The sequence below is a fragment of the Hyperolius riggenbachi genome, chromosome 1, assembly GCF_040937935.1.
Source record: "Hyperolius riggenbachi isolate aHypRig1 chromosome 1, aHypRig1.pri, whole genome shotgun sequence".
NCBI lineage: Eukaryota > Metazoa > Chordata > Amphibia > Anura > Hyperoliidae > Hyperolius > Hyperolius riggenbachi.
The window spans coordinates 354,441,966-354,454,476 of NC_090646.1; the positions used below are offsets into that span (position 1 = coordinate 354,441,966).

Consider the following 12,511-nt stretch of genomic DNA (forward strand, 5'->3'; position numbering starts at 1 on the left):
GTGACAAACCTATTTTGAATTATTAATAAGTTAACGTTCCCTTTGTGTGAAGCTATACGCTTGGAGGGAAATTTTGAATCTCAACCAGTTTGAGCTGGTTTTCCTTTTGGGGAAAGATGAGCTATGTACCAAATGCTGCTCCCCAGGTGGTCTGGCTACTTGTGAAATTCTTTCCTGACACAGGATGTGGGGGAGGTTACTGTACTCAGTAAGAGAGAGGGAAATTGACATCTATTGTGCATTTACCCAAGACTGACAGGAACTGTGCACGACCATGCGAAAGTCGATGGCGCTTACGCGCACGACTTTCGTAATATTCGTCACACTAGGCATGATTTTCCGGTGGAAAATAGGGAAGGTATGGATGTGCTGTCATTGAGGAACACTGGACTTAGGAATAAAAGTCGCTTTACACCCCCTAGCCACCCAATGATTGACATGTTTATGGAGAGAGTTAAGGAAGAGATAAGTGGGATAGAGTCAAGGGCCGGTACCTTTAGTGTTGACTTTAATTTGAGTAGGGAGGAGCATACAGCATTAATTGGTCTAGGACAACGTACGGAGATCACAATACGTCCAGCAGACAAAGAAGGGTGCAGTTGTAGTATTAGATACATTGTATTATGAACAGGAGATCTTGGGACAATTAGCACAACAGGATGTATATGCTAAGGTGGAGGGAGATCTGACAAGAGCAGTGCAGTTGTGTATCAAATCTGTACTTGATGATGCGAAATCTTGTAATATTATTGATGATAACCTTTTTACTTTCCTCCAACAGGATTCACCCAAGATCCCAACTTTTTATACTCTTCCTAAAATCCACAAGGACCCACGCCGGCCACCGGGGAGACCCATAGTGGCCGGCGTGGGTTCTGTGTTTGCACCCTTTGCCCAATATGTAGACCGGTTACTTCAACCTATTGTCACCTCTCTTGCATCCTACATTAGGGATACTGACATGTTCTTTACCAAATTGAGATCACTTGACATCTCTGGAGATGAGGTTCTTCTTGTTACTCTTGATGTCGAAAGCCTCTACACCTCCATCCCTCACGATGGGGGTGTAGAGGCTGTAGAATGGTACTTGATGCAGTACGCGGACATGTCTGAACCTCAGAGACGGTTCATTGTGAAGTTGTTGAATATCATTTTGAGACGTAATTATTTTTCTTTTCAGGATTCCTTTTATGTCCAGCGACGAGGTACGGCGATGGGGTGGAATGTGGCCCCGTCCTATGCAGGATTTTTTATGGGTCAGTATGAAGACAGCCCCACCCACTTTTCCACCGGCACGCTAAGTGCTGGTGGAGATATATTGACGATATTTTTGTTTGTGGGCGGGGCCACATTCGACCCTCATTGACTTTGTCGCCTCTCTACATGCTTGCTGTCCAGCGATTAGACTAACTGTACATGCTGACAGCTGTGAGGCAACTTTTCTGGACACACATATTATCAGGAGTCAGGATAAATTAATTACCAACTTATATGTAAAACCCACTGATAGAAATTAATTGCTACACTACCAAAGTTTCCACCCTCCCCCAATCAAAAATGCCATTCCAACCGGCCAGTTAAAACGTGTTGAAAAGATAGTCTCTTGTGATGCTGAGGCAGTAACTCAGAAAAATATATTGAAACAAAAGTTCTTGGACAGGGGTTATCCTGATAGGACCCTGATTCCAAGAAATCACAAAATTCATCGTGATCTTAAGCAATTTCGCATGCCATTTGTGTCCACATACAACACGTGTAGCGAACTGGTTGGACGGGCAATTCGACATCATTGGCATCTGTTACAGGATGCGTTTCCCACGATACCTGAATTTAGGTAACCCTACATTAATGTCTTTTAGAAGGGCTCCTACAGTTAGAGACAAGATCTTCCATCACCGCCAGTTGAGGACACAAGTCATACAAAATAGACATAGTACTTTCCCGTGCCTCAATTGTCATCTTTGTAGCCATATAGCTAGAGGTGGGTCTTTCACGCATCCTACCACAGGGGAAAGATTCACGGTTAGACACAGATATACCTGTGATTCTAGTTACGTAGTGTATTTAATTAAATGCCCCTGTGGATTGGGATACGATCGGTATGACCACCAATGCTTTGAAGGTCAGAATGTCTGGCCATAAGACGGCTATACGTGGCAAGGACATGACCCAGGCTGTGTCTAGCCATTTTGTTTCAGCTAGACACAATTTGTCCCAATTTAAAGTTCAGGTTATTGACAGTGTTCCAAGTAATTGGCGAGGGAGATTGAGTAGACAGGATGAGTTAGCTAAAAGAGAGGCCTGGTGGATTAAAAAGTTACATGTGATGGGAAAGGGAGGACTTAATAGGGAATACGATCTAAGTTTTTGTATTTAAATTTTCCTGTTGAATCTGTAAATAGTGATGTGGGATATTTACTATGGTAAGAGGCAGTGGTCATGCTGTACTAGGATGTGTGGAATACTGGTTGGGAGCATTATAATATTTTTTAACATTTTGATTTTTGTTGCAGTGATGTGTTTTTCTTCTTTTTCCTTTTTCTGTAGTCCCTGCGAGCTGATGGAGGGAAGAACTTTGTGGCCTGGTGAGAACTGTTTTTTTCAGTTATGCGATTCCCACGTGTATAATTTTGTGCATTAGTTCATGGTGTGACTTGATTCGGGTTCCGCCATGACGTTATGTATTATATGGCATTTTGTGCGCATCCATTCTATGGTTATGCGTACGGAAGGCCTTTTTGCGCCGGTTTTTACGCATTAATACAGCATTGGCATTATGAGTAATATGCGACTATGTTGCGTTTGGTATCACGTGTCATGCGTCTTTTTGTACGCATCCACGTTATGGTTATGCGTCCAGAGGGCGTTTTTGCGTCGGTTTGTACGCATTATTATTGCGTTGGCATTATGAGCGGCATGCGGCCATCTTGCGTCCAGTATTACGCATCATGCATCTTTTTGTACGCATCCTTTTGATAATGCGTTTGGATGGTGAGTTGCGGCGGCTGTTATGCATTGATATCGCGTCTATGGGATGCGTACTATGCGGACATTTGTACGCGTATACCATGCTGTATTTTGATGGGTGGGCTGATGGAGCCTGTTCCTATTGGTGCATGTGATTTTTGTTTATAATGCACTTCCTGTTTTTGCATGTGGAGGTCTCTACACCATGCTGCTATGGGCTGTGACTGTCCTTGGTCAGCTGACTGGGAGGTATGTTCTGATGACATCACACACTGCCTGTTCCCCATCAGGTCCATCCACACGTTCCTGCACGCTGATTGGTGTTTCTGATTTTGAAATGATTGGCTAATTGATGTATAGACCAGTATATAAGTGTGTGGTCATTGTTGCTAGCATTTTATGGGCTGACCGGCTTGAGAAAGAGCTATAACAGCTCGAAACAGCGGGCTGTCGCCGCCAAAGCCTTATTTTTTTGACCATGCTGTCATTTTAATGACTGATCAATAAACAGCTAATTTTTACTTTTCTACTTTTGGTGGTGCCAGCCTCGTTTCTACATATGATCTAATATATATATATATTTTTTTTCATTTTGTTTAAGTATGTTTTTTCCATTTATATATTGATGTTTTAGGTTACATTCATATTCAAAATATAGATTTTTTTACAATCTGTTAGGCTAATTTCACATATGGTGCAGTGCGAATAGCCTCTACGTCATCGGAACGACTAGTGTCGCACCGCGGGTTGTGTGGCCAGTCTCCTAGAGACTGATGGCCACTGTGACAGGGCGATGTGGGCGAGTGGCAACGGAGAGCGACATAATATGCTAGTGTGAAAGGGGCTTCAAACATCACAGCCTGTAAGTTTTCAACAGGCTCCATTATGCCCCAATACAACAATGTATTACCATGAAAAAATAAGTAGAGATTAGTCCAGGTGATAACTACTTATACTTTACATTATTATTTATTTGTGAACTGACTTTTGCATTCATTTGATCCCATATTTATCATATTAAAAACATAAATTAATTAATATTACCAAACATTAAATAAAAATTAGTGTGAAATTATGTTTTTGCATTAATTAAAGGAATACTATCGATTCACATATTTTTTTTCAATTGACACAGGAATTGTTTGGGAAGTGCTGCTAAGTACTGGTGTATAAATTTTAGTAGCAACCTCTGTGTTTACTGTTATCAAAATACTTTCAAACTTTACTTACGCCAAAACTGACGGCTGACTGAGCCATGAGGAGAGGGGAAATTCCCCTCACACTGGATCAGTTAACTCTATCATGTGTAGCTCTGTGTGTGACAGAGAGAAAGCTCCCAACAGCTGCAGATCCTGTGTCCTGTGTTTCTGACTGAAGTGTCTGAAGAGAGCAGAGGAAATGTAACTAAATGTCACAGCTTTTCATACTGTTTTTGCTTTCAGAGTTTGATATGTTTGATATTTGCTTTCTGTAGTCTGATATGCAACTCTGGCTGTGCATTGAAGCAGACACCCCTTCTGCAATTAATTTGTCCCAATATAGCTAAATCCTACCCTCAATAAATTACTGCTTTTGCCTCTGATATTTAACATGAAAAGTAGGAAAATGTTTACACAGCTACTTAGACATTATTTGTACATTGTCATTTTAGAACACCTGGATATTGATAGTATTCCTTTAAGTATTTCACTTGATATGATTTCAGTTCACCTTCTAAAAGGCTTTATGAATTGATTAGATTATTTACTGTACATTATACTGATTAATAAAGGTGGCCGTACAAAATACACATTTTTTATTTTCTTTTCAATTCAAGGTTTACAATCATTTTTTTTCTGATTGATTGTAACATTTAATAAATCTGACCAATACACCACACACGTGTTCAATTTTTACCCAATTATGAAAAAAATGATTTAAAACTCGAGAAAACTGCTTGGGAATATATATATAAAATCACAAACACTGGTCCACATGACAGCCCAGGGGCCCCAGGTCTCTCTCACTCACTGGGGCCCCCAAACCACCATGCGACACCTAGAGGGAAGTGCGGGCAAGCCCTGGACCTCTCACCTCCAGGGAACTCACCCCACCACCTCTAAACTGAATGCCAACTGCAACAAACACAATTGCTAACTTCCAGCCAGAGCAATATCCTGCCTCTATCTGGCCAGCAGACGCCAGTCAGCCAATCAGGTGCACTGTCATACACCCTTTGCCCTCTGTACCATACCTAGCAGGAATTACATAGATTAGCATTCAGGTGGGAGGCTTCGGTTGGACGCAATCGTGAATTGCATCGTTTACAGGGACGCCCCGTGTAGGCACATCTCCCACACGGTCCCCTCCCTAACCACTCACCTGTCAACCGCATCCTAGAAGCTGCAAAAAATAAAATTTAAAATCACAAACACTGGTCCACATGACAGCCCAGGGGCCCCAGGTCTCTCTCACTCACTGGGGCCCCCAAACCACCATGCGACACCTAGAGGGAAGTGCGGGCAAGCCCTGGACCTCTCACCTCCAGGGAACTCACCCCACCACCTCTAAACTGAATGCCAATTACATAGATTAGCATTCACCTGGGGCCCCTGGGCAGGATATTGCTCTGGCTGGAAGTTAGCAATTGTGTTTGTTGCAGTTGGCATTCAGTTTAGAGGTGGTGAGGTGAGTTCCCTGGAGGTGAGAGGTCCAGGGCTTGCCCGCACTTCCCTCTAGGTGTCGCATGGTGGTTTGGGGGCCCCAGTGAGTGAGAGAGACCTGGGGCCCCTGGGCTGTCATGTGGACCAGTGTTTGTGATTTTATATATATATTCCCAAGCAGTTTTCTCGAGTTTTAAATCATTTTTTTCATAATTGGGTAAAAATTGAACACGTGTGTGGTGTTGCTCTGGCTGGAAGTTAGCAATTGTGTTTGTTGCAGAATATATATATAAGGAAACTGACAATTTACCCTACACCATTCAATTTTCATAAGTATTGATCAGAAACATCCAGCACTCCTGATCCACTTTTATCAAATAAAAACGGGAAATCCGATTGGATTTCTTGTTCTAATAAAAATCTGACACTGATGCTGCATTATAGGGCCTGCCTGAAACAGAATGGGGAAAAGAGTCAAATTATCATTATTAATTTACAAACACATCTGGACTATAACAGAGGCAGAAAAAGAAAATGCAAAATATAGCAGGGGCTTCCACAGCACAGAAACATATACAAAATGAAAGCAATAACAATGTCCTTGTCCTGCCATGATGATGCTACCTGAAAAGGTGGAGCTTATGAAGACTCGGACAATATTGGATGACTCTGCAGGGAGAGGCACAGCTTTTCCACTAAGAATGTCTTGTATGTTCCTTGGGTCCATTCTGCTGCACAGAAAATATCAGTAGTAACTAATCTCATATTCCACTTTTGTTAATTTTAAAAAAGCAAAACAAAACAACAACTAAAAACGAATCCCTCCAGTTTAGCTCTATACATCACACGAAGGTTTGCAAACATATTTTCTCAAATGTATTACTTATTTTAAGGCAAAAGGCAGTTTTATTCATACCGTAGCCTTTCTGATAGCAGCTGATAGCACACAAATATTGGATGGGACAGTTTGGTTAATAAAGGTGATTACTTCAGCTAAATTACCAGCTATATTACTGCGTCATGTTCACATACCCACAATAAGAACTAATAATTCTTTTAAAAAAATCTAGGTTGTTGTGGTTTTATTTAATGTAAGTTTGTGTTATTACTACAAACTCTAATTCACCAACTAATCTGCATTCCTTAATATGTTCTGATATGACCCAGACGATGGAGTCACTGCTAAATGTATAAACTAGCAGCAACTTGGAGCTCCATAGACTGGTCCTACTGCAGCTGATCTTCTGTTATAAAGTAGCAAATTGTTGCTGCTACCTTGCAGGTCTATAACACCTTACAGTATGTTGCTTCTGGTTTGGCAGTGTTAGTAGTGACTGCGTTGGATAGCATTTATCTGCAGCTGTGTTAAAGATCTGCTAGACATGGCTTACTTAACCAGTATTCATTGAGAACTCTGCAGGGGTTCCCTGGTATTTTCTCCTCCAGTGAGAGATGACTCTAGACTGGTTGGGCTCAGTTGGTGGAGTGAGTTCCTCTGTGTCACTGGCACAGTGGTTGTGTGATTGTTTAGTCACATGATACACGACCATTGCATTGCAATCATAGAAGAATAGGAAAGGAGGTAACAACATACAGCATAATGTAGTCCATATTCAGGATACCCCATCCTATGTTAATTATCTTGATTTCAGCATCATATATATATACACGGTATGTATAATGTGTATATATATATATATAGAGAGAGAGAGAGAGAGAGACAGTCAGGAGGAGACAGCAGCTCCACAGGTGAACACAGCTACACCTCGGCTCTGGCTCCTCCCGCTGCCCCTCCTGTTCGCGCGTGGCCCCCAGAGTCGTTCGTCAAGGAAGCAGGGTGAGAAGGCTGCAGACATTTCTTCTGCCAACACCTTCTCTGCAGGAAAGAACGGCAGTATTTCCTGCCACTACATTCAACTCTGGCTGCCAGAGCTGAATAGGAGGTGGGCAGGGGGAGGAGCCAGAGCCTAGGAGCTGGCTTCATTTGTCACATTGCCGCTGAGAATCCGGAAATCTTACATTCATTTCTCACATTGGCCGCAGTGAGACGGCCACTTCTAGTTTTGCCCGGCCAGAACCCGAAGTGGCCAGGCTTCGGGTTCTGGCCGTAACATATATAAGTATATTGGTTAGTAGGCCCACCCTTCCAGTGATGCTTTACCTAAGCTATAATGTCTCTTCTGCCCCAGAGGACTATGGGAGACCAGGACCCATATGCAATTCATCTTTTCTCCTACGTTTTATCCTTGGTCATATTTTTACATCTTGTAAATAAAATGCTTTTTAAACCACCAGCAAGAGAGAAAATACTCCAAATAATTTTGATAGTACTCTTTTGTCTACTTTTTTGTACTTTTTCAATAGCAAAGTGCAGAAAACTGATTTGAAAAAAAAAGTTGAAAAATTATCTCCTAGGAGAAAACTCAGGAGAAAAAAGTTAATTGCATATAGGCCCAGGTGTTTCATGGGGATTTAGGGATCCCAGGCAGTGGCAGAGCACAGGGTCCCTGCCATGTGCACCAGTGTTTGTGTTTTTAAATTTCTTTTTTGCAGCTTCCAGTATGCAGTATTGGGTAAGTGGTTAGGGAGAGGTACGAAGTGAGAGGCTACATGCACGCAGTGCACCCTACTAGTGACATAATCTTCCATTATGTCCGACCGAACCCTCTCACCTGAATGTTGCTGAACTTGAGATTTGGTACTGCAGACACGGGTGTATACCATTGCTCTTGATTGGCTGATGGGCTGTCTGCTGACCATATTAAAATGGAGCTGACTCCATTGTCCTTGATATGGGGGGGAGAGATTTCTGCCTACTCCCACCTTGGAGAATCTATCCATGTCATAGACTGGTATTGTTCAGGTTGTGGAGCTCCATGCTAGCTAGCTCCACTGCTCTTGCAATACCCACTTGCGTGGGGATAAGGGGTTAAAATAGTTTGGAGGGCTAGTTTATGTTTATTATAATTACTGTAAGTAAATGTAAAAATTGAAAACAAAAAATTATTGTTGGAAAAAAATAATTATTCTAAAAGGAGTGATATGTCTTATCACCTGGCTAATGCAGGTAATAAATGTATCTCTCATCTGCCAACATTTCTTACATTAAAGGTGAGTACACATGTCCAACTTTACACCTGATTGTTGTTTGGATCAGACCTTTAAACGACTTGTCAGGCAAACAACAGTTTGTTTAAATGTCACGTATACACGTCCAAACAAAGCGGCTGACAAACTAACTTACATGTCGTCTGACTCTTTGTCCAACTCTTGTCCAACTCACTTTGACTCACTAGTTGGTCAAATGACCTCTGGTCATGTTTACACACGTATGGACCCGACACTTGTTTGAACGACAGTTGGTCCAACTGATCTGCCAAGCGGATCCGGCAAAACTGCTGTTATCAGTCACTCGACTGCGCATACACTCGTCCAACTTGTAGTTCAAACTACAAGTAGGATGACAAGTTGGTCGGAAAATCAGGACGTGTGTATGTACCTTAAAGAGGAACTCCAGTGCTTCATTTTTACAATAATTATGTATAAATGATTTAGTCAGTGTTTGCCCATTGTAAATTCTTTCCTCTCCCTGATTTACATTCTGACATTAAACACATGGTGACATTTTTACTGCTGGCAGGTGATGTCAGTGGAAGGAGATGCTGCTTGCTTTTTTGGCAGTTGGCAACAGCTGTAAACAGCTATTTCCCATAATGCAATGAGGTTCACAGACAGGAAACTGTCAGCACCATGGTCCTGACATAACACTATGGAAGGGGGTTTCACCACAATATTAGCCATACAGACCCCCCTCCCCTCGATGATTCGTTTGAGAAAAGGAAATAAATTCTCATTGGAAAGGGGGTATCAGCTACTGATTGGGATGAAGTTCAATTCTTGGTTACGGTTTCTCTTTAACACTTCCCACATATACAATCACTAAACTGATTCTGATGAAAATAACATCTGGACCATAACAAAGACGTTCACATGAAATCTTACTCTTATTACTGTGCATGCTAATATTTGTTGGGTACTTTTGTGCATTTGAATCATGTAAATTGCTATTCACCTAGGTTTAATATTCACCAGCTCATAATGCTTATGATTGTTGTAAATGGCTCCTTTGGTTGCATGTTTGATCTGGGAGAGTGATCTGAGCATTAGTAAAAACAAAAGATCCTTATGTGACAAAAAAAAAGTAATATCAGTAACAGCATCCATGTTCGCTCACTTTGAAGGACAACTGAAGTGAGAAAAATATGGAGGCTATCATATTTATACAATACCAGTTGCCTGGCAGCCCTGCTGATCTGTTTGACTGCAGAAGTATCTGAATAACCCCAGGATCAAGCATGCAGCTAATTTTGTCATATCTGACAATAATATCAGAAACACCAGATCTGCTGCATGTTTGTTCAGGGTCTGTGGTTAACAGTATTAGAGGAAGAGGATTGGCAGGATAGCCAGGCAAATTATTGCTTAAAAGGAAATAAATATGGCAGCCTCCATAACCCTCTTGATTCAGCTGCCCTTTAGGCTTCTATTAAGTGCAGACTTGCATTCTATCATGTATCACCAAGACAAACCAATAGTGTGTAATAGTCATTTACCTGAATCTGCAGGGATAGGAGGTAAAGTAATTGTTTGAATTCTTCACTTTAATTCCATACTCAAGTGTCCCAGCTGTGTAGGATGTTGCTGCACATTTCAGACCGAAAAAAGTATCATTACAAAGTGAAAAAAAAAATACACACGCACACTCAAGTGATGTAGGTAAGAAGTCTGTTAAAAGTAGTTCTTCTCAGAGAGCGCTGTAACAATGAGCAGCTTTTGTCTGCGGGGGAATATAATAAGACACGCAATGTGTATGACATTACCATCTCTATAACAACAAGTGTTTCTCTGAGGGACTGCTTGAAAGAGTCTTCTGGGAGATGAGGTAGCTGCTGCTGCTGCTCACAGTTAGCGTGCCTTCTGTACACATATTTCTCTAACAGTAAACTTTGTGTTGTGAGGGGGCAGGTTGAACCAGTCCTGTCCTAGTCCATTTATATATTTAATGCCGTTGCCTGATTACCTTACTGACATTTCACTGTAACATTTGCTTTCTGCCTACACCTTCACTGTGTACTGGTAGTACTTCTTATTGTATATGATTATACATTACCATCTCAGCATTCGAAAAACACAAATGCAGATAGTGAAATGCCCCTATATCATCAGTTTAAACATTACAATTTTTTTTGGTACTTACGTATTATCCCCCCTGGAATGTTTGGCAGCTTTTTGTTAAAGTTCTGTTTGCTCCCCCAGGAAGATCTGACCGTTTTTGGAAAGCTGAAAGTCCCGGCTTTCTGTTGGACCGGTTCCTGTCTCGGTATGATGCTCAGTTCCCAAGTTATGGGGTTTTGAAGGAGGGGTGTCCCCTGAACTTGGCTGCAGAAAGTGCAATTACAGAAGTACAGGACGAACCCGACATGATGATAAGCAGCACACCCGATAGGTCTTATTCCTTCGCAGCATAAATCTGTGTCTTCAAAACTTATGTTAAGTACCCTGGGTCTCTCATTACAGATGAAGGTGCAGTGCAGCTATGTACCCTCATCTCCTCTCTGTCTTACTGGCGTGGGCAGGAGACTCAATTTCACTGTGCTCTCTGCAGCAAAGTGCAGGGGACACCCCACAACCCCCCCCCCCCCTAACTTGGGAATGGGGCATTGCATTGACTTGGGACCCAGTGCAAAGGAAAGCTGGGACTTTCAGGTTTCCAAAAATGGTTAGGTCTGGCTAGGGGATCAAACAGAACTTAAAGAGACTCTGTAACATTCAAAAGATCCCCTGGGGGGTACTCACCTCGGGTGGGGGAAGCCTCCGGATCCTAATGAGGCTTCCCACGCCGTCCTCTGTCCCACGGGGGTCTCTCCGCAGCCCTCCGAACAGCCGGCGACTGTGCCGACTGTCATTTCAATATTTACCTTTGCTGGCTCCAGCGGGGGCGCTGTGGCAGCTTTCCATTCCGAACTACACGGAAATACCCGATCTCATTCGGGTCCGCTCTACTGCGCAGGCGCAGGAAACTTGCGCCTGCGCAGTAGAGCGGACCCGACGGCGATCGGGTATTTCCGTGTAGTTCGGAGCCGACAGCCGTCAGAGCGCCTGCGCAGGAGCCAGGAAGGTAAATATTGACGTCACCGCTGCCCGGACTCCACGGAGGGCTGCAGCGAGACCCCTGACGGATGGAGGACGGCGTGGGAAGCCTCATTAGGATCCGGAGGCTTCCCCCACCCGAGGTGAGTACCCCCCAGGGGATCTTTTTATGTTACAGTTCCTCTTTAAGCTATCAAACTTTCCAGACGGGGTAATACATAAGTACCTTTTTTTAATTTCACCCCCCAAAAATTTATGATTTAAAAAAGTAAAAATAAAATAAGATTCTTGACACTTTGCTGCTGTTTACTGAATAAAAAGATTCAGTTGCATGAGGGGTATGAAAAAAATCCCTCTCAGCCACACCCTGCTAGTAGATTTTCCCGGATTTAGTATTAGTGCTATGTATTGAATGCTTGAGGGGTGGGCAATGTAAAACTTGCACTGGGGCCGATAGCTCCTTAGCTATGCCACTGCTTGTCCACACACTAACAGATATCTGCCTCCACATGCCATTTATCCGAGGGCTCAACCACCACACCAGTTCTGCAATTTTTCTACAGCACTAAAACATATTCAATTATATAAATACTCAGAACATGGAGATAGCCTAGGTGATTTTATATCATTTATTAAACAAAATGAAAGTGGCAAAATGGAGCCATTTAATGATCTCTTTGCGGCCGTTTCTACTGTGTTCCAGCATGTGGCTTGCGAGACAAGTTGACAGCACAGCTGTGATGTGAAAAGCA

General features: G+C 42.5%; 1 protein-coding gene across 3 annotated transcripts in view; it reads right to left on the reverse strand.

Annotated features, from left to right (window-relative positions):
- Positions 1–11,077, reverse strand: part of NWD1 (NACHT and WD repeat domain containing 1) — a 113,935-nt gene extending 102,858 nt beyond the window's left edge. For 2 of the 3 annotated variants that reach the window (XM_068234164.1, XM_068234161.1), the window contains exons 1-3: positions 10,867–11,077; positions 10,223–10,310; positions 6,234–6,337 (exon numbers count right to left, since the gene is read on the reverse strand). In XM_068234164.1, coding sequence (XP_068090265.1) covers positions 6,234–6,336 — 103 coding nt within the window. In that variant the 5' untranslated portion in view covers position 6,337; positions 10,223–10,310; positions 10,867–11,077. Of the gene's footprint in view, positions 1–4,197; positions 4,276–6,233; positions 6,338–10,222; positions 10,311–10,866 lie in introns of those variants that run through there. The other variant, XM_068234162.1, reaches the window with a different exon arrangement.
- Between the last annotated feature and the right edge of the window lie 1,434 nt (positions 11,078–12,511).